Source organism: Molossus molossus, unplaced genomic scaffold (genome assembly GCF_014108415.1).
Source record: "Molossus molossus isolate mMolMol1 unplaced genomic scaffold, mMolMol1.p scaffold_m16_p_10, whole genome shotgun sequence".
Taxonomy (NCBI): domain Eukaryota; kingdom Metazoa; phylum Chordata; class Mammalia; order Chiroptera; family Molossidae; genus Molossus; species Molossus molossus.
Genome location: NW_023425345.1, coordinates 44,854,930 through 44,882,921, shown reverse-complemented (window position 1 = coordinate 44,882,921; position 27,992 = coordinate 44,854,930). Strand labels below are relative to the sequence as shown.

The 27,992-nt window shown below is 37.6% G+C and overlaps 1 protein-coding gene across 8 annotated transcripts in view; it reads right to left on the bottom strand.

The window, feature by feature from the left end:
* Positions 1-27,992, bottom strand: part of PPHLN1 (periphilin 1) — a 129,210-nt gene that overhangs the window by 29,052 nt on the left and 72,166 nt on the right. For 6 of the 8 annotated variants that reach the window (XM_036251402.1, XM_036251403.1, XM_036251401.1 and 3 more), the window contains 2 exons: positions 21,835-21,954; positions 6,846-6,986 (listed from right to left, as the gene is read on the bottom strand). In XM_036251402.1, coding sequence (XP_036107295.1) covers positions 6,846-6,986; positions 21,835-21,954 — 261 coding nt within the window. Of the gene's footprint in view, positions 1-1,398; positions 1,473-6,845; positions 6,987-18,542; positions 18,741-21,834; positions 21,955-27,992 lie in introns of those variants that run through there. The other 2 variants (XM_036251404.1, XM_036251405.1) reach the window with 2 other exon arrangements.

Genomic DNA, 27,992 nt, shown 5'->3' with positions numbered 1-27,992 from the left:
AATTCTCTGCAATTATATATTCCAGTATTCTCAAATGTGACATGCCATCAGAATCATGACAGGTTAACAGGCACTTACTCTTATGATCTCTTATGCAGTTATTAAAACCTACACAGCATTTCATAAGATATAAACACAGGTATTTTACTTTAAAATACACATATAAAGAAGTAAATACACATATTAAATTTTTCTTTAATGTGGAGAAATCAAAGAAACTGTATTTTAAAACATGGTTCACAAGGGATTATATATATCTATTCGCAGTGGACTAGTTACACATACTGATATAGAATAGTCCCTAAGATCCACTGACTAGGAACCACAGTACTGCTTCTGTATTTACTCACTTATCTTTACTCACTTGCATTTGGATTAAGTGTGCTCCAGATGTGTGGGTATATGTGTGTATATGTATGTATATACAAACACATAAATGCTATATATAAATTGTGTATATATACACATATTTATATGTATCACCTATGAGTATATCTACATTCTGGGGAAAGAAAGTGGGCAGCTAAGAGTTATGAGTGAGAAGCAAATTTGTTTTTCACTGCATAATCTATTATACCTGTAGCGTTTTATGCTTGTGTATGTTATTACTTAAAATACAGCCTTCAAGGAACAGGAGGATATTTAACATAAATGAAATGAAAGCATATAATTTTGAGATACGACCATAACTTTAATTCCTACCTAAATCCTTATTACTGTCAGTATAATCAACTGTCCATACCTGAAAAGAAAGACTTTCATATATATTAGTTTGGGGTGGTAGTTACACAGTGTTACAATTGTCAAGATTTATTCAAATGAATATTTGAGACTTATGCACTTTATTGTATATCAATTAAATCTATTAAAAAATTTATATACTAGAGCTTCTCTAATTTACATAAAAGTAAGGTGGTTAGTGTTCAACCATTAAGCACAGTATAAACTATAGAAGAATATTTAAAAAAAAAGTAACCTCTTTCTAATTCTTTGTTACTCCAGATATAGTCCACAGACTAGGAGAATCAGCATCATCTGGGACAATGTTAGAAATTCCAATCTCAAATCCCATCCCAGATCTCAGTCAGAATCTTTTAACAAGATCCCCGAGGGCATATTAAAGCATGTGAAGCCCTGGCCAGTTGCTCAGTGGTTAGAGCATCAGCCTGAAGGCCAAAGAGGTCAAGGGCAAGTCCCTCGGTTGCAGTTGGATTCCCAGCCCTGGTTGGGGTTGTGCAGGAGGCAACCAACGTGTCTCTCTCACATCTGTTTCTCTTTCTCTATCCCTCCCTCCCTCCCACTCTATCTGAAAATCAATGGGAAAATATCCTCAGGTGAAAATTAAAAAATAAATAAGTAAATAAAATAAAGTATGTGAAGTTCTAAAAACCTACTTACCAGAATATGGTAAAAATCCATGAAGCTGTACAGATGTACAACAAAAACAGATCATCACAATGTAAGTACAGTGCCTTGAGGGTGAAGAGATGGAAGGTTCTTTGTTCAAGACTAGTTTTCATAGTAAAATTTCCTAATAAACTCCAGCTGTACACTAACTATCCTTAGAAGTTGTTTTATTAGGTTAACTACTTCTCTGCTACTTGTTGTCTCTTTATGATTTTAGCTACCCTGACACTCCCAGTCAATCGATCTGCTAGGCAGAGCATGCATATGCATATTATGTGTATATCCCAGGTCTACTCCGATTATCTGACTCCATCTGAAGAGGAAGGTAGAAAATCTAATCCAGATCTAATGCCAGTGGGGAATTACAAAGAGACTTTTAACATCATTAGATGCCAGGACCCCCAAAAAACAAAAAACTAAGCACAACTTTATCAAATTATAAAGGACCTTGCAAATCGTATACATGAGTTAAATATTGCTTTATCTCCAGAGATGCAGAAGATGGAAGAACATGTAATAATGGAGGATTTCAATTTGTGTGGTTCACTCACAGTAACAATTTGTTAAAAGACAACGTTCTTCATTGGTAAAATATCAAGTGGTGAGATGCACTTTCAAACCAAATAGTTCAGTAATAGTAACTATGTTCAGACTTGAGAGATATCAGTGAAGACTGATGCCAAACACCTGAACCAGAATATGAATCACCCATAATTTTGTGGGATAAGTCTCTCTAATATTATTATACTTACAGGAGAAATTCTGAAATTTGCCTAAATTCAGAATCCCGGAAGCTAGAAAAATATCCCAATAATTGAATGTAGAAGATGGTCTAAAGTAGGAAAGGTGTATTATGGGGGAATAAAGGGGGAAAATGATATACCATAGGATCCAAAGCATAAGGAAGCTAAATGTGTTGTGGCAAAAGAATGGATCATATCCACGAAAATATATTCAAGTACAAGTGGAGTGATTCAGATCATCTCTAGCAACATAATATTCAGAAATGCAACTTGATGTCTTCTGGCTCAAGGATTTCAGATCATTGGTTCTCTGCCATATCTGATCATAATCAGGGGAGCTTTTTAAAAAAGCACCTGCACCCTCAACCCTACCAAATTTTTATATGCCCAGGAATGAGATGGCAAAAATATGCCAAAGGACATGAATCTGCTCCCTCACAGAGGTGATTCTGATACAATCTACCTCCATATGCATGCCCTTAAACATCAGATCACCACATCTGCAGGCATTTTAAATTATACCAAATTTTGGCCTGAAGATTTATTTTATATTGTAATACTGCCTCAAGTAATGACTTTGGACACAAGGGCTGAAGGATCCGATTTACATAAATCCTCAAAATATTATATGTGGTAATTTATCTTTACCAAACATCTGAACATATTGCACTTGACATAACAGAAAGAAAAAGCAGTTTGAGTATTACACCAATATTTATATTTTTACATTATTCTAAGCTTGATTTGTTTTGAGTTATTCTTTTTTTCTTTTAAGTATTTTAACCATATGAAAAAATGTAAAGAGTTAACTTCTGGGCAGCTGTGTACCTACCATGTAACTTTCTCAAGCCTTTATAATATTCTATCCATCGGGTATTTAATCCCTAAAAATAAAATATGCAAAAGCTGGAAATGAAAAAAAATCCCCTAAACACTACTTTTATCATTTTCAAAAATCACTTAATTTTAGACACAAATTTATAAAAGAATTATATCATATGCTAGCTTTCTGACACTTAGGGGGCTTTTGGTTTGATTTTCTTGCCAGTATATAAAATCCAAAGCATCCCAGCAAAAACACAGTAGTTATAGTATTCCAATATTTAAAATCATTACATTTTCTCATTTATAATACTTCTAATAGATGTTTTACTTCTCTATTATTAGAATATAGCATTTTTCTTTCTTTAGGTCATCTGTCTTTGCGTAATTTCAATATACTTTAGTATCGAATTTTTCATGTGTTTGAATGGGCAGATAAAAACAGATATAGTCATCCTTAAGGTCAAACACATATGGGTATCTGAAAAGTACTATAAAAACTGGTTTCATATTAAATAATTTTGTGTACTGCAAAGTTAGTCTCTATATCTGACTAGTAACCCACCTTATAAAAATCAAATTTATCAACTATCAATAATAAAAGGATAAAATAGTACAGATAATAAGCCACAACCCAAAATAACACTCTCCTCCTATTATTTCAGCCAAGTTTTTCAACCAATTATATTCTTTGTTGTTGCTGTTAATCCTCACCTGAGGATACTTTTTCCATTGATTTTTAGAGAGTGTGGTAGGGAGAGGGGGAAGAAGAGAGAGAGAGAAAAATATCAATGTGAGAGAGACACATTGATGGGTTGCCTCCCACATGCACCCCAACTGGGGTGGGGGATCTAACCTGCAACCCAGATGCCCTTGACTAGGAAGCGAACCTAAGACCCTTCAGTTCGTGGGCTGATGCTCTAACCACTGTGCACCAGAGCTCAACCAGTTATGTTCTTAGGAGAAACTCTCCTTTAAAGAACTGCAAATCAGGTAAAAAAGAAAAATAACTTTAAATCATTCATTCAACAAATATTTATTAAGCACTTACTACACTAAGTGCTGGGCCTAGGCACTCTGTTAGATGGTCAGGTTAAGATGCAGTGTCTGATTTCAAGCGACTCAGAGACTATTTCAAAGGTCATGTCCCGGTTTATGACTCCAACCACCATCCATACAACAAATATTTCTTGAGAGCCCACTACATGCTAATCACTGTTCTAGGTAATGGAGATAAAGTAGTAAACAAAACAAAGTCCTTGCTCTTACAAATCTTCCATTATAGTGCGGGGAGACAAGCAAATCAATAAAAACACACATCAAGCCCTGGCCGGTTTGGCTCAGCGGTTAGAGCGTCCGCCTGCGGTCCGGAGAGACCCGGGTTTGGTTCCCGCTAGGGGCATGTACCTTGGTTGCAGTTTGTCCCCGGCCCTGGTTGGTCGTGTGGGTGGCAGCCACTCGATGTGTCCCTTTCACATCGATGTTTCCCTCTCTCTCTCTTCCTCTCTCTCCCTCCCACTCTGTCTGTACAGAAAATGGAAAAATGTCCTCGGGTGAGGATAAAAAAAAAAAAAAACACACATCAAGTGGCAAAAAAAAGCTACAAAGAAAAATATATCAGAGTAAAAAGACAAAAGGGCAGCAATTTTATATAGGGTAAATTCATATTAAAGACACATCCTGTGAGCAAACCTTTTATTTATGCTGTCAATTAACTGACATCTTGAAAGGCACCAATGTAACTTAACTTCACCAAATTAAACAAATTTTCCCAGTCTCTGCCGACCACCTCCATTTTGAAATCCTACTGGTTTATATGGCAAATTTCCTATCTATGTTCTTCACTTTAGCCAGTAGGGTGGTATCAATATAAGCTTCACAATTACATCTAGGATTTAATTAAGATCACCTCCTATCCAGCCAAGGGAAATAAACTTTAATTGCATTGGAATTGGACAGCACCTTGAGAAAAGATTTAGTTTCCAATAGTTTTTAGAAGCTTATATAACAATATAATGACATTTACTCAAGGCACTGAAAAGAAACATCAAAAACAAACCCTTGTACAACATGTTACATTTTATAAAGCCCTTTCACAGTTTATTCATTTAATCCTCACAAAGTGATAATATCCTGTGAGGAAGGCAGTATCTCCACACTGAAACACTTCAAATTTTGCTATGCATAACAAGCACAGTGAGGAGGATTAAAGAGAAAATGATTGCTACTTTAAAAAATCTTCGGTAAGACAATGTTCCAAAATTAAATTTCACATTATAGGTTTTGTCCTGTACTATTCCTTACGCAAATCATTTAATCTACTAAAATCAAAATCCTAATTTTCAAGAAGACATCATTAAAATTAGATTTCAATAACTATCATTTATTTTTCTTTAATATTTGAAAACTGCTTAAAAGTATAATGAAAAGCATAAACATCTATAATCCCAATATTCAAAAAAACATTAGCTAATATTTGATATTTCTTTCTGCCAATTCCTATTAATTTTAATAGTTATTAAATTGTTCCATACTAACAAGAATATTCATATTCTCTAAAAAAGTTTTCTTTTGCCCTGGCCGGTTTGGCTCAGCAGTTAGAGCGTTGGCCTGCGGTCCTGAGAGACCCGGGTTCGGTTCCCACTAAGGGCGCGTACCTCGGTAACAGTTTGTCCCCGGCTCTGGTTGGGTTGTGTGGGTGGCAGCCACTCGATGTGTCCCTTTCACATCGATGTTTCTCTCTCTCTCTCTGTTCCTCTCTCTCCCTCCCACTCTGCCTGAACAAAAAGTGGAAAAATGTCCTCGGGTGAGGATAAAAAAAAAAAAAAAGTTTTCTTTTGTTGTTGTTGTTGTTAATCTTCACCTGAGGATATTTTTTCCACTGATTTATTTTTTTAGAGTGAGTGAAAGAAAGAGAGGGAGAGAGAAACATTGATGTGACAGAGACACATCGATTGGTTGCCTCCTGCACATGCCCTGACTGGGGCTGGGGATCAAACCTGCAACCCCGGTACGTGCCCTTGACCAGCAATCAAACCTGCAACCCTTCAGTTCTTGGCTAACATTCTAACCACTGAGTCACACCATCTAGGACAACTTGCTTTTTTTTTTTAATGCTCACTTGAGGATATTTTTCCATTGATTTTTAGACAGAGTGGGAGGGAAGGAGAGAGAGAAAGAGAGAGAAACATTGACGTGAGAGAAATACATTGATTGGTTGCCTCTTGTACAGCCCTGACCAGGGCTGGGGATCAAACCCTCAACTGAGGTACATGTCCTTGACTGGTAATCGAATCTGAGACCCGTTGGTCCATGGGCCGATGCTCTAACGACTGAGCCAAACCAGCCAGGACAGCTTGCTTTTTATTTTAGAAAATAAAAAGGTTGCTCTGGCTGGTTTGGCTCAGCAGTTAGAGTGTCAGTCCACAGACCAATGACTGGCAGGTTCAATTCCAGTCAAGGGCACGTATCTCGAGTTGTGGTTCGTCCCCAGCCCTGGTCAGGGTTGTGCGGAGGCAACCAGTCAATGTGTCTCTCTCACACTGACGTTTCTCTCTCTCTCTCTCTCTCTCTCTCTCCCTCCCGTCCTCCTTCCCATTCTATCTGAAGATGGATGAAAAAAATATCCTTGGGAGAAGATTAAAAAATAAATAAAAAATAAAAATAAACAAGTAAATAGGGGTCGAAGACCAAATTGATCAAAATTACTGTGAAATCAAATCAAACAATTTCTATAATTTAAAAAATTAATTTCGGAGTCACAAGTGGAAGAAGATAAAATGACATATATTTATTCAATAACTACTTACTGAAAATACCATGTACAAAGAGAGGAACAAAAGATTATGTACCTTAAGAAGACTGAATTCTCACCTGTTCAATCTCTTTGGTTTTTGATGCTATTGCTTTAGAGCGACTGTTAAGCTGACTGTCTTCAAATAACTCTATGCCATCTGTTGCATTTGACTCAGGTTCTTCTGGCTGGTCAATGAACAATGGTGCTGTGGAACCTGCCTTTAAGAGGAATTAGAAATCTTTATTTGCTTTCTTAAAGGATATATAGCACTTCATTCAGAATACTTGCATATAGGTACTAACTGGCAGTTCATATCAAGAAAACATACTACGTCTAACCTGTCTTAAGAAAACACTTTTAAGATCTGGAAACAGCCCTGGCCAGTTTGGCTCAGCGGTTAGAGCGTCGGCCTGCGGTCCGGAGAGACCCGGGTTCAGTTCCCGCTAAGGGCACGTACTTCGGTTGCAGTTTGTCCCCGGCCCTAGTTGGTCGTGCGGGTGGCAGCCACTCGATGTGTCCCTTCACGTCGATGTTTCTCTCTCTCTCTCCTTCCTCTCTCTCCCTCCCACTCTATCTGTACAAAAAATGGAAAATATCCTCGGGTGAGGATTAAAAAAAATAAAAATAAAAAAAAAAATAAACCATTTCCTTGGGTGAAGATTAAAAAAAAAAAAAAAAAAAAGATCTGGAAACAGCCCAAGTGTCGAACAGTAGACAAATGGATAAAAACGCTGTGGTACATATACACAATGGAGTACTAGGCAGCTGTAAGAAAGAAAGATCTCTTATCCTTTGAGATGACATGGAGGGACCTAGAAAATATTATCCTAAGCGAAACAAGCCAAGTAGAGAAAGACAAATACCACATGATCTTACTTATTTGTAGAATACAATGAACATAACAGTTTGAGGAATAGGGTAGACCCAGAGACGTGGAAGTAGGGTATAGACTGACAACCCTCAGAAGAGGGGGTGGTCGGGGGAGGAAAGAGATAAATCACAGAACTTATATGCATGTACACATAACTGATGGACAAGAACAACAGAGCTGGGTACAGGGTGGGGGGATGAGAAGGAGAGTGTTAATGGGGAAAAAAAGAGAAACATCTGTAACAAAAATAAATTGATAAAATAGAATAAAATAAAATAAAGCATTCTGGGGGGGGGGAAACACTTTCAATTTCATTATACATAATAAGCTAATGTGAGAAGAACTGAAGAGGAAATGATTGGTAACTTTTAAATTGGTAGGTAAGACAAAGTCTCTAGACTTATTTCATTCCAGAATTATATTTCATGCTTTATTAAGACAGCCAGGGACAGGAAAAATGGCGGCGGAGTGAACGGAGCTACACAGACCGTCTCCCAGAACCAAACTGGAATTACAACTATAACACAGACAAATCAATGGGAAAAAGCAACAGAAAAGCAGCTTGGGAGGACCATATAACGAGGGACACTGACTCCATCCCGGTAGGCTTGCGAAGGCGCGAGACGGGGGCTGGGAGCCCACGGTCGGCAGCTCGGCAGCGGCCTTAGCTGGGAGCAGCGCCCTCGGGTTACACTCCCAGGCGGCCCCACAGCGCAGAGCCGGGCCAGAGGCTGAAACAGCCACAGCCACTCACCTTGGGCTCCGGCAGAGGGAGGGCAGACTGGACTGGAGCTGTGTCGGGACACTCGGGATCTGGAGGGGACTCAGAGCTTTTGCTGAGTGCAGCCACGCAGGACTGTGGCCATATTGCTCCTTCCCAGGGCTCTGAGGAGAGGCAGCAGCCCCTCCCTTGGAGATCCAACCCCACCCTGTGGGCCACTGAAGTGCTAATTGAAGCTCATTAACAACCAGCATCTGCCCCACCCTCGTGAAATCCCCTTGTGCTGAGCACCAGAGGGAGTTTTTCAATCAACTGACAACCCAAAACTCATCAAGTAACCTCGACTGCTAGCCTCCAGGCAAAAAGGAAGAGGATAACAGTACCTTTCCTGGGCTGGCAACTTTAACCAGGAAAGTAAGACTTGACAGTGGTGTTCAACGTGGGTCCTACCTCACTCATCTAAGTACAGGAGAGGGAGCCACAAACAGCAGAACACCAACACCTAAGGGAAAACTTGACAGGCTCCAAAGCCCACAGTGATAGCCAAAATGGTGAAACACAGAAACAGAAGCCAAATAAAAGAGCAAGAGACCTCCACTGAAGATGAGATCAATGTGGAGCAATTAGGCATGTTAACAGAGCTAGAATTCAAAGCCATGATCTTGAGGAAGCTGAACAGCATGAGTAAGGACATAGAGACACTGAAAATGAGCCAATTGAAAATTAAAAACCATCAAGAAGAGATAAAAAATGACATATCAGAAATGAAAAACACATTGGAAGGTTTAAAAAGCAGAGTAGAGGAAGCTGAGGACTGGATCAGTGATAGAAGACAGGGTAGAAAAAATCAACCAATCAGAAAAACAAAAGGAAAAAACTATTAAAAAACAGGAAGACAGCTTAAGAAAACTGTGGGACAACTGAAAACGTACTAATATTCGCATCATAGGAGTCCCCGAAGAAAAAGAAAAGGAGCAAGGGATAGAGAATATATTCAAAAAAATAGTGACAGAAAACTTCCCTAATTTGGTGAAGGAAGAAGGCATTCAAGTTCAAGAAGCACAGAGAGTCCCAAGTAAGAAGAACCCAAACAGGCCCACACCAAGACACATAGTAATTAAAATGCCACAAATTAAAGACAAAGAGAGAATCCTAAAAGCAGCAAGAGATAAGCAACAGGTTACCTACAAAGGAAACCCCATAAGGCTCTCAGCTGACTTCTCACAAGAAACACTACAGGCCAGAAGGGAATGGCATAAAGTAATCAAGGTCATGAAAAACAAAAATCTGAATCCAAGACTACTCTACCCAGCAAGGCTATCATTCAAAATAGAAGGTCAAATAAAGAGCTTCCCAGACAAAAAAAGGCTAAGGGAATACATTAGCACCAAACCAACACTGCAAGAAATGTTAAAAGGACTGCTGTAATTAGCAGTAGAAATGGGAAGAAAAATAGAACCACACTAAACAAAAATGGCAATAAATAAGTACATATCAATAATCACCTTAAATGTAAATGGATTGAATGCTCCCATAAAAAGACACAGAGTAACTGATTGGATAAGAAAGCATGACTCATCTATATGATGTTTACAAGAGACCCACCTCACAACAAAAGACACATAGGTTGAAAGTGAAGGGATGGAAAAAAATGTTCCAAGCAAATGGAAAGCAAAAAAAAGCTGGGGTAGCAATTCTCATATCTGATAAAATAGATTTCAAAATGAACACCATAACTAGAGACAAAGACAGCCACTACATAATATTGAAAGGATCTATCCAACAGGAAGATATAACCTTGATAAACATATATGCACCCAATATAGGAGCACCAAAATATATTAAAAATCTTCTGGAGGACTTCCAAGGAGAAATCGACAACAATACAATCATAGCAGGAGCCCTGGCCAGTCTGGATCAGCGGTTAGAGCGTCGGCCTGCGGTCTGGAGAGACCCGGGTTCGGTTCCCGCTATGGGCACATACCTTGGTTGCAGTTTGTCCCCGGCCCTGGTTGGTCGTGCGGGTGGCAGCCACTCGATGTGTCCCTTTCACGTCGATGTTTCTCTCTCTCTCTCCCTCCCACTCTATCTGTACAAAAATTGGAAAAATGTCCTCGGGTGAGGATAAAAAAAACAAACAAACAAACAAACAAAAAACAATCATAGCAGGAGACTTCAACACCCCGTTTACAGCACTGGATAGATCCTCTAGGCAAAAAATTAGCAAGGAAACAGAGACTCTAAATGAAGCACCAGACCAAATGGATTTAATAGATATCTACAGAGAATTACACCCCAAAACTACAGAATACACATTCTTCTCAAGTGCACATGGGACATTCTCAAAGATAGACCACATGATAGGACACAAACTAAATCTCTACAAGTTCAAGAAGATTGAAATCATATCAAGCATCTTCTCAGATCACAATGGCATGAAACCAGAAATTAATTGCAACAAGAACATGCAAAGATATTTCAACACATGGAGGCAAAATAGCATGTTATTAAACAATCAATGGGTCACCGAGGAGATCAAGGAAGAAATTAAAAACTTCCTGGAAACCAATGAAAATGAACACACAACAACACAAAATCTATGGGATGCAGCGAAAGCAGTTCTGAGAGGGAAGTTCATAGCACTACAGGCCTACCTCAAAAAACAAGAAAAATTTCTAATTGACTGTCTAACCTCACAACTTAAAGAATTAGAAAGCAAACAAAAAGAAAACCCCAGAGCAAGTAGAAGGAAAGAAATAGTAAAGATCAGAGCAGAAATAAATGACATAGAGACCAAAAAAACAATTCAAGGGATCAATGAAACAAAGAGCTGGTTTTTCGAAAAGATAAACAAGATTGATGGACCCTTAGCTAGACTCACCAACAAAGAGAGAGAACCCAAATACACAAAATCAGAAATGAAAGAGGAGAAGTAAAAACCAACACCACGGAAATACAAAAGATCGTTAACAACTACTATGAACAACTATATGGCAACAAATTCGACAATCTGAGCGAAATGGACAAACTTCTAGAAACACACAGTCTCCCAAAACTGGACCCGGAAGAGATAGAAAACTTGAACAGACCAATAACAACTAAGGAAATTGAAGAGGTAATCAAGACTCCCAGCAAACAAAAGCCCAGGCCCAGATGGCTTCATGGGGGAGTTTTACCGAACATTCAAAAAAGAACTAACACCCATTCTCCTCAAACTATTTCAAAAAATTCAAGAAGAAGGAAGACTTCCAAACACGTTCTATGAGGCCAGCATAATTCTAATTCCAAAACCAGAAAAAGACACTACGAAGAAAGAAAACTACAGGCCAATATCCCTGATGAACATAAACGCCAAAATCCTGAACAAAATATTAGCAAATCGGATCCAGAAATACATCAAAAAAATTATTCACCATGACCAAGTGGGATTCATTCTAGGGATGCAAGGCTGGTACAATATTTGCAAATCAATAAATGTGATACACCACATAAACAAAATGAAGAATAAAAACCACATGATCATATCAATAGATGCTGAAAAAGCATTCGACAAAATCCAGCATCCATTTCTGATAAAAATGCTCAGCAATGTGGGAATAGAGGGATCATATCTCGACATAATAAAGGCCATATATGAAAGACCTACAGCCAACATCATACTCAGTGGACAGAAACTAAAAACATTCCCATTAAGAACAGGAACAAGACAGGTATGTCCACTTTCGCCACTCTTATTTAACATTTTACTGGAAGTCTTAACCACAGCAATCAGACATGAAGAAAAAATAAAAGGGATCCAAATTGGAAAGGAGGAAGTCAAACTGTCATTATTTGCAGATGACATATTATACATAGAAAACCCTCAAGACTCCATCAAAAATCTACTAGACTTAATAAATGAATTTGGCAAAGTAGCAAGATACAAAATTAACATCAAGAAATCGACGGCATTCTTGTACACCAATGATGAACTCACAGAAAGAGAAATTGAAAAAACAATCCCATTTACCATCGCACCAAAAAAATTAAGATACCTAGGAATAAACTTAACCAAAGAAGTAAAGGACCTATTTGCAGAAAACTACAGGTCATTGAAAAAAGAAATAGAGGAAGATATAAAAAAGTGGAAGCACATACCCTGTTCATGGATTGGAAGAGTTAACATCATTAAAATGTCCATACTACCCAAAGCAATCTATAGATTCAATGCAATCCCCATCAAAATACCAACGACATATTTCATAGAAGTATAACAAATACTTCAAAAGTTCATATGGAACCAAAAGACCCCGAATAGCCACAGCAATCTTGAAAAAGAAGAACAAAGTAGGTGGGATCACAATACCAGATATCAGGTTATACTACAAAGCGACTGTAACCAAAACAGCCTGGTACTGGCACAAGAACAGGCATATAGACCAGTGGAACAGAACTGAAAACCCAGAAATGGACCCAAGGCAATACGCTCAATTAATATTTGACAAAGGTGGCAAGAGCATACAGTGGAGTAAAGACAGCCTCTTTAATAAATGGTGTTGGGAAAATTGGACAGCTACATGCAAAAAAATGAAACTAGACCATCAACTTACACCATACACAAAAATCAACTCAAAATGGATAAAAGACTTAAATGTGACCCGTGAATCCATAAAAATTCTAGAAGAAAATGTAGGCAACAAAATTTCGGACATCATACGGAGCAGAATTTTCACTGATACATCACCTAAGGCAACAGAAATAAAGGAGAAAATGAACACATGGGACTACATCAAACTAAAAAGCTTCTGCACAGCAAAAGAAACAATCATCAAAATGGAAAGGCAACCCACTGTATGGGAGAACATCATTGCCAATGATGTATCAGATAAGGGGTTAATTTCCAATATATATAGAGTACTCATACAACTCCACAAAAGGAAGACAAAGAACCCAATTAAAAAATGGGCAGAGGAGCTGAATAGACACCTCTCCAAACAGGACATACAAATGGCCAAGAGACATATGAAGAAATGCTCAACATCACTAATCATCAGAGAGATGCAAATTAAAACAACAATGAGGTATCACCTCACACCTGTCAGAATGGCCGCCATCAACAAATCATCAAACAACAAGTGTTGGCGAGGGTGTGGAGAAAAGGGGACTCTAATACACTGCTGGTGGGAATGCAGACTGGTGCACCCGCTATGGAAAACAATATGGTGCTACCTCAAAAAATTAAAAATTGAACTTCCATTTGACCCAGTGATCCCACTGCTGGGGATATACCCTAAGAAGCCTGAAACACCAATCAGGAAGAATATATGTACCCCCATGTTCATAGCAGCACTATTTACAATAGCTAAGATCTGGAAACAGCCCAAGTGTCCATCAGTAGACGAATGGGTAAAAAAGCTGTGGTACATATACACAATGGAGTACTATGCAGCGGTAAGAAAGAAAGATCTCTTATCCTTTGAGACGACATGGAGGGACCTGGAAAGTATTATCCTAAGTGAAAGAAGCCAAGCAGAAAAAGACAAATACCACATGATCTCACTTATATACGGAATATAATGAACATAACAGTCTGAGGAATACAGTAGACCCAGAAACATGGAAGTAGGGCACAGACTGACATCCCTCAGAAGAGGGGGTGGGGGGGGTGGGAAGAGATAAACCACAGAACTTATATGCATGACCAATGGACATAGACAACTGAGCCGGGGACGGGGCGGGGGTGGGGTGGGGAAGGGGGTGCCAATGGGGTAAAAAAGGTAAAATATCTGTAACAGCCCTGGCCGGTTTGGCTCAGGGGTTAGAGTGTCGGCCTGCGGTCCCGAGAGACCCGGGTTCGGTTCCCGCTAAGGGCATGTACCTTGGTTGCAGTTTGTCCCCGGCCCTGGTTGGTCGTGCGGGTGGCAGCCACTCGATGTGTCCCTTTCACATCGATGTTTCTCTCTCTCTTCCTCTCTCTCCCTCCCACTCTATCTGAACAAAAAATGAAAAAATGTCCTCAGGAGAGGATTAAAAAAAAAGGTAAAATATCTGTTACAAAAAAATTAATAAAAATTAAAAAAAAAAAAAAAAAAAGACACAGCCAGAAGGTTCTGTCCTATAACTATTCCTTAATCAATCTGTTTAAGAAACATTGAAGAGTGTGGCCGGTGTGACTAGTGGATTGAGCTTTTCTTCCCATGGACTGAGAGGCCACGGTTTGATTCCTGGTCAGGATACATGATCCCTAGTAGGGGAAGTGCAGGAAGCAGCCAGTCTATGTTTCTCTCTCACATCGATGTTCCTCTCTCTCTCTCTCTCTCTCTCTCTCTCTCTCTCTCCCTAAAAAAAATCAATAAAAACCTACTTAAAAAAAAAAAGGAACACTGAAGAGAAAAGTTCCAATTGGAAATGAGGGGTGTGTGCACACATAACAATTATACTAAAAAGAACATGAAAGAGAGCTCTATTTTCAGAAGTGAAAACTAGCTTGCTCCTATAGCCTTAGAATTTATGGAAATAAATAAAAAGAAAATAATCCGCTAAAGAAACAATGATCACCTTTATTTTACAACAATTCATTATTGAATAATTATCCCACAAAAAGCCTACAGCCAACTGTTATACTTTCAAAAAACACTTGATAAAAAGAAAAATGAATGAGAAAAGATGATTATTTGAACTATACTCATTAGTGTTATCAAACTTTACTATATAACAAATGCCAACCAGTGGTCTAAGAACAATGGACATATTAATGAACAAAAGAGACAAAAGTTCTTGCCTTCATGTAGCTTGTAGTAAGCAGTAACAGAACTGAGCTCATGTATTTTACTGTTGCACATTTTAAGTGGGTGGGACATAAGGAAGGAAATAAGAAACATACACATTACAAGTTTATAAAAAACAGGATTTTTGTCATTGTAGTAGTGGCAAATAGCAGTAGGTTTAGAGACATCATAAGACATATACTAATTACTGGTTCTTTTTCACCAGTAAAAGCAGTGTCATTCCAACACCTAGTGTGTTGTACACTGCCACAACTTCTTTAGAGAATACCTTGTCAGCATTTATCCAAATTTAGCACATGTCCCTTTTCACCCAGCAAAGTTAGACAGAGAAAGGGAAATACTGTATGATTGTACTTTTATATGGACTCTTCAAAAAGAAAAGAAAACTCACAGGAAAAAAAGACAAGATTTGTGGTTACCAGAGGCAGGGGTGGGGGTGAGAGTGGGAGTGGTGAGGGAGAATTTGGATGAAGGTGGTCAAAAGGTACAAACTGCTAGTTGTACGATAAAGAAGTACTGACAATATACACACTGATGTATGGTTTATTTGAAAGTTGCTAAGAGTAAATCCTAAGACTTCTTTCTCATCACAAGGAAAAAAGCAATTTTTCTTTTTTGCGGGGTAGCTATATGAATGATGGATGTTAACTAAACGTATTGTAGTAATCATTTCACAATATATATGTCAAGTCATTATGCTGTACACCTTAAACTTATATAGTTCTGTATGTCAATTATATCTCAATAAACCTAGGGAGAAGCTTATTAATAACTATATTTACTGCAATTAATTAGATATATATAATCCAAGGTACTATAGGGAAAACAAGGTAAGTGCTTGAAATATATTTAATATATAGGACCAGAGAAGTAAAAAAACTGTTTTAGCAAAGGCAATATGAAGTCATCAGTAAAATACAAATGGCATAAAATTTTATAATAGGTAAGGGAGGAAAATAGAATCAAGAAAGATCTTGCATCTTGTTTTCTCAAACACTATTAATTCCACTGAATGAATCTGAACAAGGAGCATGAAGATGGACATTATTCACTGAGGACAGAATAAGCAGACATACTGAAGAAGAAAACGACACTTAACATGTGGAAAAAATAATTCACATTTTCACATTTAAATAAAAATGTTTAAATTTTCTTCTACAGCAAAAAACAACCTGTTCTATTGGGACATTCTAATAACCTTGACATAATTTGCTTCTCATTCTGATAGCCAAAAGCAAAACTCTCCTGGCTATTTGTTTTACAATAGTAAATTATATCTCTATAAAGCTTGACCCGTGTGGCTCAGTGGTTGAGCAACAACCCATGCACCAAAAGGTTGCCAGTTTGATTCCCGGTCAGGGCACAAGCCCAGGTTGCATTCCTGAATATTTAAGTATATCACTGAATATATCTTCAATTACACTGGACTTCATCTATAAACTATCTGGTCTCCCTACCAAATTGCTTAAAACTATAATGGAGACAGCAAGAGAAGATAAACTGGAAACCTAAATATTTAATCTCTCTGCACTCATAAAAATGAACCTACATAATGTTTCTGAAGTATATAAACCATTACTTAAATAGCTAATATAAAATATTGTCACAACTAAATTTAAGTGTGTGCACGCACACACATACACAAGCACACACACACTGTACTATATCAAACTCTTCACAAACATCAAAGTCCTTTTTTTCTTTTCAGCTTATTCTTTCAAATCAGATACAAGTTTACAGAACCGAGGTCAAAATTCTCAAAAACTATGTCAAAGAGCACGGATCACTGAAGTGAGTCATTATTTAACAAATACCCAAGAACAAATGTTAACTGTCTGAACAAAATGTCAATAAGATATGGTAGGATTAATAAACTTTTAAACAAAGAACAGAGTATAAAATAAAAATTTCCCAGCTGCTTGTGCCCTGACAGGGAATCAAACTGGCAACCTTTTGGTGCATGAAAAAGTATCAATGTGACTTGAAAACATTTTATACAATGCTACAAACTTGATGCTGCCTGTCAATATTAATGATATACAATAACAAACACACTAAAGTAATCTCAATTCTACTCTTACCTTGCCATTGGTTCAACAAAGATCATGTCTGATCTATGACTCCTTATAGATTTTTAGGGTTATTTACTTATTAATCCAAAAACTAGGAAATTCTGAGCATATTTTAGAGAAAAAGAAGGAGGTTTAAAATAAGTCTTTCTAGCCCAGCTGGTGTGGCTCAGAGACTGAGCATCAACCCATGCACTAAGAGGTTGCCAGTTCGATTCCCGGTCAGGGCACATGCCCAGGTTGTGGGCCAAATCCCCAGTGGGGGGCATGCAGGAGGCAGCCAATTGATATTCTCACTCATGGATGTTTCTGTCTCTCTCTTTCCCTTCCTCTCTCTCTAAGAATAAACAAAATAAATAAATAAACAAACAAATAAAATAAGTCTTTCTAAACCCAATGTAACTGCCTATTCAAAGACAAGATCTAGTCAAGCAATATTAAAGGAATATAAGTAGAATATTTAAAACCTAGGAAAGGTAGATAATGAGGTTTTTTTAAATTTAAGAGATTAAAAAATGATGGGAATGGGTAAGGCAGAAATAAATATATCTTAAGTCTTGTTAATTGAAGATAATGTATCTAACAAACAACAATGTAGTGGTTTTGGAGGTTTTTTAAGTACACTGAGAAAAATGATCACTTCTCCAAAACAGCAATTTTGAGGCATTTATATATATTACTAGTGTAAAACCATTATTCTAAATTAGCAAAGAAAATAAGCAAAATGACCCTATTAAACGTATCACTGGAAAGGTACCAAAGAGGGTCAGACGGCTTGATGTTTTCTGAACAATTCATTTAAAAATATGTATAGCCCTGGCCGATTTGGCTCAGCTGTTAAAGCGTCAGCCTGCGGACCAATGAGTCTCGAGTTCGATTGTGGTCAAGGGCATGTACCTCAGTTGCAGTTTGTCCCCGGTCCTGGTCTGGGTTGTGAGGGAGGCAAAGAGTTGATGTGTCCCTCTCGAGTATATGTTTCTCTCTCTCTCCTTTTCTCTCCCTCCCTCCTACTTCATCTGAAGATAAATGGAAAAATACCCTCGGGTGAGGATTAAAAAAAAAAAGAATATGTATAAATATTTATTTTACAGCTACAATAACAAGAAAACCTTGACCTACTTAAGAATAATTGAGATATTGAACTCGAGTTGGAAGAGGCGAGTCCGGTCTCAAAATGGAGGTAAAACCGCCACCGGGTTGCCCCCAGCCCCCAGCCCAAGACAGCTGTCGCTGCGGCCACCGGGGGGAGGAGGGCCATGATCCAAAGGAGCCAGAGCAGTTGAGAAAACTGTTTATTGGTGGTCTGAGCTTTGAAACTACAGATGATAGTTTAAGAGAACATTCTGAGAAATGGGGCACGCTCACAGACTGCGTGGTGATGAGAGACCCCCAAACAAAACATTCCTGGGGCTTTGGTTTTGTGACTTACTCTTGTGTTGAAGAGGTGGATGCAGCCATGTGTGCTGGACCACACAAGGTTCATGGGCGTGTAGTGGAACCAGAGAGCTGTTTCTAGAGAGGATTCTGTAAAGCCTGGTGCCCATCTAACAGTGAAGAAAATTTTTGTTGGTGGTATTAAAGAAGATACAGAAAAATATAATTTGAGAGACTACTTTGAAAAGTATGGCAAGATTGAAACCATAGAAGTTATGGAAGACAGGCAGAGTGGGAAAAAAAGAGGATTTGCTTTTGTAACTTTTGATGATCATGATACAGTTGATAAAATTGTTCAGAAATACCACACTATTTTTTTTTTTTTTTTTTTATCCTCACCCGAGGACATTTTTCCATTTTTTGTTCAGACAGAGCGGGAGGGAGAGAGAGGAAGAGAGAGAGGGAGAAACATTGAAGTGAAGGGACACATCGAGTGGCTGCCACCCGCACGACCAACCAGGGCCGGGGACAAACTGCAACCGAGGTACGTGCCCTTAGCAGGAACCGAACCCGGGCCTCTCTGTACCTCAGGCCGATGCTCCAACCGCTGAGCCAAACCGGCCAGGGCAGAAATACCACACTATTAATGGGCATAATTGTGAAGTGAAAAGGGCCCTTTCTAAACAAGAAATGCAGTCTGCTGGATAGCAAAGAGGCTATGGAGGTGGATCTGGCAATTTTATGGGTCGTGGAGGAAACTTTAGAGGTGGTGCAGGTAACTTTGGCAGTGGTGGGAACTGTGGTGGAAGAGGAGGCTATGGTGGTGGAGGTGGCAGCAGAGGTAGTTATGGAGGAGGTGATGGTGGATATAATGGATTTGGAGGTGATGGTGGTAACTACGGCGGTGGTCCTGGTTATGGTAGTAGAGGTTATGGTGCTGGTGGTGGAGGACCAGGATACGGAAACCAAGGAGGTGGATATGGTGGTGGTGGGAACTATAATGATTTTGGACATTACAGTGGACAACAGCAATCAAATTATGGACCCATGAAGGGGGGCAGTTTTGGTGGAAGAAGCTCGGGCAGCCCCTATAGTGGTGGTTATGGATCTAGTGGTGGAAGTGGTGGATATGGTAGCAGAAGGTTCTAAAAACTTAGCAGAAAAGGGCTACAGTTCTTAGCAGGAGAGACAGCGAGGAAAGCTGCAGGTTACTTTGAGACAGTTGTCCCAAATGCATTAGAGGAACTGTAAAAATCTGCCACAGGAGAAACGATGATCCATAGTCAGAAAAGTTACTGCAGCTTAAACAGGAAACCCTTCTTGTTCAGGACTGTCATAGCCACAGTTTGCAAAAAGTGCAGCTATTGATTAATGCAACATAGTGTCAATTAGATGTACATTCCTGAGGTCTTCTATCTGTTGTAGCTTTGTCTTTTTCTTTTTCTTTTCATTACATCAGGCATATTGCCCTGTAAATTGTGGTAGTGGTACCAGGAATAAAAAATTAAGAAATTTTTAACTTTTCAATATTTGTGTAGTTCAGTTTTTCTACATTTTAGTACAGAAACTTTAACAAAATGCAGTTTTGAAGGTGTTTCCTTGTGAGTTAACAAGAAGATCATTGTTAATCACTATTTTGTATGAATTTTGCTAAAGTTAACTGTAAAGAAATACCTACTGACTTGCAATTTAAGGGGAATCTATTCTCCCCATTTCCAAACCATGAAATGAATGGGCTCTGAAATGTGGAGAGAATAGATATTTGTATGTTTGCAATGTGTGTTTTAGATAAAATAGAATTGGGTATTTAAATTAGCATATTTGTGACTTTAATGACAAGAGTTACCTTCAAATGAAAAAAATCTCAAAATTCCTATTTGGTTTTTGTGCATCTTCTTTCAAAATGTAATCATGATTTTAGTGTGTTAGCTTTGCTGAGAGTCCTACCTGTGTTTAGAACATTTCCATTCTACATTCACCTTGGTCATATGTGAATTGCTGCCATAGTTTTATTTGGGTGTAAAGAATGTCTACTGCCCTCTGTTTAAATTCTGGAAAAGAGTAGTGGATGGTTTTCCTTTCTTCGACCAAAAAACCATTCTAAAAAATGTATCAAAATATAGGACCACTAAGCCTGCTGTATCTGAGCAAATTGCCTCCCCCCTCCCTTCCTTTTTTTTAAAGCACAAGAGGCCCACAAATCTTTCGCTATTTTCCTTGGTTTAACATACATATATATTTTTTATACAAGCTCTCAAAGCAAGAGAATAAAAATCATGCATTGTTGAACCCTTAAAAAAAAAAAAAGAATAATTGATATCTAAATGAAGATAAAAAGAAAGTCTCTTTTTGCATAAGTACAGATAGGGCCTGTACTGGTTTGTCCTTTCTAGGAACAGTTATTTTGGAAAGGATCTTTTCCTAGTTTATGAAGATGTACGTAGGTATATAATTTGTATATCTAATTCCAGTGCTTGATCCCTTTTGTCAAAGGACATTCCATGAAAAGGATCCAAAACATAATGAAAAGCCATAAATCTCCTCCAAAGAAACAATTTATCATGGTACAAAGATTTTTATATTCTCTGTCTATCACATCAAAATAATTCTTCAAGCACCAAATCCCGAATCTAAAAGCTTAATTTTGCCCATATAACACCTATATTTCCCTATTAGAGATGTTATAGGTTATAGAGAAATTTTTCAGTTCATTTTCAAATATAATACAAACATTTCAGAAACAGTATTATTCTAAGGACCCAAAAACTCTGTCATCTTTTGGTACTCAAGATTCATCAAAGGTCATAGGTAGCCCAAACAATGCATACTTTCATTTCTTGGGATATTTATGAGATAATTTGCATAGATTAAAACATGCAACATAAACAAAATCCAAGAACCAAGGTCTAATTAGATTTCTGTTCAGAATTCACCGGTTTATCACTAGTGGCTTAGCATGACTTCTAGAGATACTTTTAACAGCAAAGCCCATAAAAGAAGCATATAAATAGTGCATTTTCCTTTTATTCCATATTTATACTATTCTTATACTTTTAAACTACTGGAGACATTGACAGAGTATAATTGTTGAATTCAGAGTCATTCACATGTTTACTATTACTGTACGTGATACATTTTAATAATCCATGAGAATATTTTCCCCAAATATATTTTAAAATACTAGAACCAAATATTTTATGCCCATAATTTAAGAGTTAGACTAAACTCTCAGGTGTGAAACATAAAGGAGAAATTATGCCTTACCTCGTACTCAGAAATTTCAGGTAAGTTACTTTCATCTGCCTTCTCTAGTTTTTCAGCAGCCCACTTGCTTGCAGCCTCAGCAAGTTCCTTTTGAGTTAGCTTACTGGGTTTGTCTAACACCTAATAAAAGCAAAAGAACAGTTCTGTTACAAATCTCAAGGGCTTTTAAACTTCAAACAAGAAGTACACCCCACTTACACTTAAAATCATATAAGCCTTCAAATACATATTGAGAACAAATACATTCTTCATTTGTTTTTCAAAAATATTCAACATTGAATTTTTTTTTATCCTCATCCGAGGACATTTTTCCTTTTTTTTGTTCAGACAAAGTGGGAGGGAGGGAGGGAGAGAGAGAGAGAGAGAGAGAGAGAAACATCGACGTGAAAGGGACACATCAAGTGGTTGCCACCCGCACGATCCAACCAGGGTCGGGGACAAACCACAACTGATGTACATGCCCTTAGCGAAAACCGAACCTGGGTCTCTCTGGACCACAGGCTGAAGCTCTAACCGCTGAGCCATACTGGCCATGGCTAGACTAGATCTTTTAATTCCATTTATATAAAACTTCAGAAATTCATCTAAGGAACAAAAGACACTGACAAGGAACTAATATACAAAATAGTATTTAGAACATATAAGACATCATATGGATTTCAACTTTCTATCCTTAATTATATTCAATGAAATAAATAATGCCAAAATCTCATCAAGGTGAATTCCTAATTAATGCAACAGGAAGTCCAGATATGCTACTTTTATAATTTGTAATAATGTATTAAATCCTATTCTATACAAAATCATTAATAGACTTAAATTTCATTTTTTTTTTTTTTTTTAATCCTCACCCGAGGACATTTTTCCATTTTTTGTTCAGATAAAGCGGGAGGGAGAGAGAGGAAGAGAGAGAGAGAGAAACATCGACGTGAAGGGACACATCGAGTGGATGCCACCCGCACGACCAACCAGGGCCGAGGACAAACTGCAACCGAGGTACGTGCCCTTAGCGGGAACCGAACCCGGGTCTCTCTGGACCGCAGGCCAACGCTCTAACCGCTGAGCCAAACCGGCCAGGGCTAAATTTCATTTTTTGATACTACTATTACTTTCTTCTTCAACCACATACAACACTAAACAAGAAATGAGTTGTGAAGTTACAGACAAACCTGGGTCTGAAAGATAGTTTCATCACTTGCCAGATAAATGATTTTACATATGTAATTTATGACCTTGTGAGTTTTGGCTTCATTTACACAATAGGTATAAATAATATTCACTGTTTTACTAGATTTATTAGGGTGATAACTTTATAAATTATATAAATGTCTAATCTCTATGTTGTATACCTGAAACTAAAATAATACCGTATGTTAACTATAATTTTAAAAAATTTTTATATTAACTATTTACAAAGTAGTTGTGAGAATCAAGAGGTAACAGACCTGAAAGCATCTAACATAATGCTTGGTACTCTGGTTTTTCTTTCTTTTCCATATTCATTGCTATAAATCTGTTATAAAAACTAAAACATATTTGAAGATTGATCAGTTCGTGGCATTAATATAAAAGTGAATAAAATGTGTTGTTGTTTTTTTCTAGATCACATATGATTCTCCTAATATATTTTATAGGCCTATGTTATAGAATAAGATGCAAAAATTGTAAGGCAAAAATTAGAAAAATTCTTTCCTTAGGCCCTTATGGTAACTTTCTGATTCCATTCTATTTCATTAGCATATATTTTCATCAATTAGGCCCTTCACCCCAATCTTGTCCTCACCTCTTCTCGAAAGTCACATCATTGGTCCAAATACATCTCCTTTGGATCACAGGGACAATAATCCCTATGTGATGGTACACTACCATTTATAAAGTACTTTCATATGTAAACCAAAAAAAAATTTTTTTAATTAAATGGTATTCCATGAAGGTGGCTAGGGTAGACTTTATTACCCCAACTTATAAACCAAGAACCTGAATGTCAAAAAAAATAGTGATTTCCCAGTTACTAGTAAATGCTGAGCTGGAACTTAAAACTAGGTCTTCTAAAACAAAAAGGCCCCTGACCTCCTTCCATAGCTTATTCAATTCACCAAACTACTGGCTTCTTGCCATCGTAATGTTTACTGGAAAATAATAACAATGACTCTATGTGGAGAGATTCCAGTTACTGAAGAATCCTAAATATCTATTCCAAAACCCTACCCATATATAAAGTTAAAAATGTGTAAGTAACACCTTTATTATTACTTAGTAATAGAGTTTTAACATTTTAATTTATTCTTTTTTTTATCCTCACCCAAGGACATTTTTGCATTTATCTTCAGATAGAGCGAGAAGGAGAGAGGGAGGAAGAGAGGGAGAGAAATATCGATTTGAGAGAGACAAATGGACTGATTGCCACCTGCACAACTCCAAGCAGGGCAGGGGATGAACCGCAACCGAGGTACGAGTCCATAGCCGGAATCAAACTAGGATTCTCTGGTCCACGAGTCGACACTGTAACCGCTGAGCCAAACTGGCCAGGGCAGAGTTTTAACATTTTTTAAAAAGTGAAATAAAAACACAAACACACAAATATATCAAAGAAAAAAATTATGCCTAACTTTTTTGGGGTATCTGTTTTAAAAAGAAAGTTATAGAGCAAAAACAACACAAACACTGTAAGTTATCTTTAGTAGTAAAGGAAGCAAAATCTTCTGTAACTCAATCCTCTACTCATCTGTCATTAAATCTGTACATTTGAAAAACTCTCATTTGAAACTAATTTCTAAAAGTAGAAATTAAATTCTGAAAAAAAGGCTCCTGACCTCCTCCAGCCACAATGTTTAAAAGAAAAAGTCCTCCACCAAATCAGAAAATCTAGGTAATAAAACTCACCACAGCTACCATGTAACTCTGGGTAAAAGACAACAAGAGAGCCCTGGCTGGTTTAGCTCAGCAGTTAGAGCATCAGCCCAAGGACCAAAGAGTTGAGGGGTTCGATTCCAGTAAAGGACACGTACTTCGGTTGTGGTTCGATCCCCAGCCCTGGTCAGGGTTTTGCAGGAGGCAACCAATACCAAGTGTCTCTCACAGGGATAAGTTTCTCTCTCTCCCCCTGCCCCCCATCTGAAAATCAATGGAAAAATATCCCCAGGTGAGGATTTAAAAAAATAAATAAAAAATAAAAGATAACAGGCAGGTGCACTTTCCAAAAACATAAAATGATTAGATCTAAAATCCTGAAGTTCCGATTCCACCTTAAGATAAAAATGCAAACATCTACATAAACTGTCAAACAAAACTATCTAAAATTAATTATCATTCTTTCCCACTAAATATATTTTCATGTGTGCCACAAAATTTTGTTATAACTTATCTTTATATGACATTACAGTTCAGGGGAAATGAATATTTCATATATCATAATTTAAATATTCACAGTGACTTGGATGGGCAAGTTACTCTTCTTTCATTTCTACCAAACAAGAAAAACAAGCTGGTCTTTCAGGTGGGGAAAGCATCTTTGACATGGTAAGAGAGAAAAAGAAAATTCAATCAATCTTTCCTATTCAAATCCCAGCTTTCTAGAACCCTGACTTCTGAGAAAGCTCTAAAGATACAAGTTGTCACAAAGATACCTTTTTCTTTTTGTTTCTTTGAGGCCGAGAAGAGCTGTCCCCTAAACAGTAGCAAAGACTGCCCAGTGATATCTACTCTTGCTGAAAAGCCAAACCAAAAACAGAAAAACAAAAAGTGAAGAAAGAAGAGAATAGAAGTAAGAACAGTAAGAGTGTGAGGTTGGTGAAGAGAGGCTCTAACTGTAGAGAATAGACAGAAAGAGCAACACCTCAAAATTTTCAAGTTTTGAAGACCAGAACAATGAATCATTTCTTCGACATGTTCTGGGATGCTAGGAAGGTAAGAATTGGAAGAATGATGTAGTGAAGAGTAGTTATATCCTTGAGAAAATTAACTTCTGAGCCTTTTCTATAAAATGAAGACATATACCTACTTTTTAAAATTACAAGATAATTACAAACATAGTGTTAGCGAACACCTGCGTCACCTCACATAATTACCATTTCTTTCTTGTGGTGAGAACATTTAGGATCTCTTAGCAACTTTCAAGTATATAATACATTATTATTAACTATAATCACTATACTGTATACTAGGTCCCCAGAACTTACTCATCTTATAGCTGGACATCTATACTCTTTGACCAACATCTCTTCATTTCGCCCATGCCCCACCCGTAGCCCCAGCCCCTAGTAACCATCTTTCTCATCTCTCTGTGAATTCTGCATTTTTAAATTCCACATATAAGTGAGATCATACAGTACTGTCTTTCTCGCATAATGCCCTCAAGGCTCATCTATGTTGTCATAAGAGGCAGGGTGTCCTTCTTTCTCATGGCTGAATAATATCCCATTATGTATATACACAACTTCTTTATCCGTTCATTCCTTGAAGGACACTAAGGTTTTGTCCATGTCTTAGTTATTGTAAATAATGCTGCAATTAATATGAAAGTGCAGCTATCTCTTCAAGAACCTATTTTCATTTCCTTTGGGCATATACCCAGAAGTGGGATTGATGGATCATATGGTGGCTCTATTTTTTATTTTTTTGAGGACCCTCCATACTATTTTCCATAATGGCTACACCAATTTACATTCCCACCAACAGTACACAAAGATTCCCTTTTCTCCATACCCTCCTCAACACTTATCTCTTACCCTTTTTTTTTTTTTTCCTCACCCGAGGACATTTTTCCATTTTTTGTTCAGGTAGAGTGGGAGGGAGAGAGAGGAACAGAGAGAGAGAGAGAGAAACATCGATGTGAAAGGGACACATCAAGTGGCTGCCACCCGCACGACCGACCAAGGCCGGGGACAAACTGCAACCGAGGTACGCGCCCTTAGCGGGAACCGAACCCGGGTCTCTCAGGACCGCAGGCCGATGCTCTAACCGCTGAACCAAACCGGCCAGGGCTCTCTTACCTTTTTTATGACAGCATTCCAACAGATGTGAGGTGACCTTTCATTGTGGTTTTGATTTGCATTTCCCTAGTGATAACTACTGTTGAGAAACTTTTCATGTACCTGTTGGTCACTTGTATACCTTACTTGAAAAAATGTCTATTCAGTTCATCTGATCACTTTTTAATAGAATTTTGGGGGTTATCCTATTGAGTTGTATAATTATGTTCTTTATGTATTTTGGATATTAACCCCTTATCAGACACTTGATTTGAAAATATTTTTTCCCATTTTATAAGTTGTCTTTTCATTTTGTTGACGGCTTCCTTTGATGTGCAGAAACTTTAATTTGATGTAGTCCCATTTGTTTATTTTTTGCATTTGTTTTTGGTGTCAAATCCAAAAAAATCACTGCTAAGACCAATGTCAAAGAGCTTACCCCCTTGGTTTTCTTCTAGGACTTCTAAGGTTTCAGGTCTTTAATCCAGTTCAAGATGATTTTTGCTTATAATATAAACTACGGGTCCAATTTTATTCTTTTGTATGTGGCTACCCAGTTTTCCCAACAGAGTTTACTGAAGAGATGGTTCTCTCCCCATTGTATATTCTTGGTTCCTTTGTTCTAAATTTATTGACCATATATGAGTGAGTTTATTTCTAAGGTTTCTATTCTGTTCCATTAATCTATGTGTTCACTTTTATGCCAATACCACACTGTTTTGATTACATAGCTTTGCAATATAGTTTTAAATCAGTAACTGTGATGCTTCCAGCCTTATTCTTTTTTCTCAAGATTAGTTTGGCTATTTGAGATCTTTTTTTTAGTTCCCTAAAACTGTTAGGATTGTTTGTTCTATTTCTGTGAAAAATGACACTGTAATTTTGATAGCAATTGCACTGAATCTGAAGATTCTTTGTATAGTATGGACATTTTAACAATGCGAATTCTTTCAATCCGTGAGCACAAAATATCCTTCTCTTTATTTTTTACCTCTTCAGTTTGTTTCATCCATGTCTTACAGTTTTCAGTATACAGAACATTTTTATGCTCGGTTAAATTTATTCCTAAGTAGTTATTCTTTTTGGTGCTATTATAAATGAAATTATTTAAATTTCTCTTTCTCATAGTTTTTGGAGACTTACTTTTCCAGTACTAATTTTGTATCCTGCAAATTCACTGAATTTGTG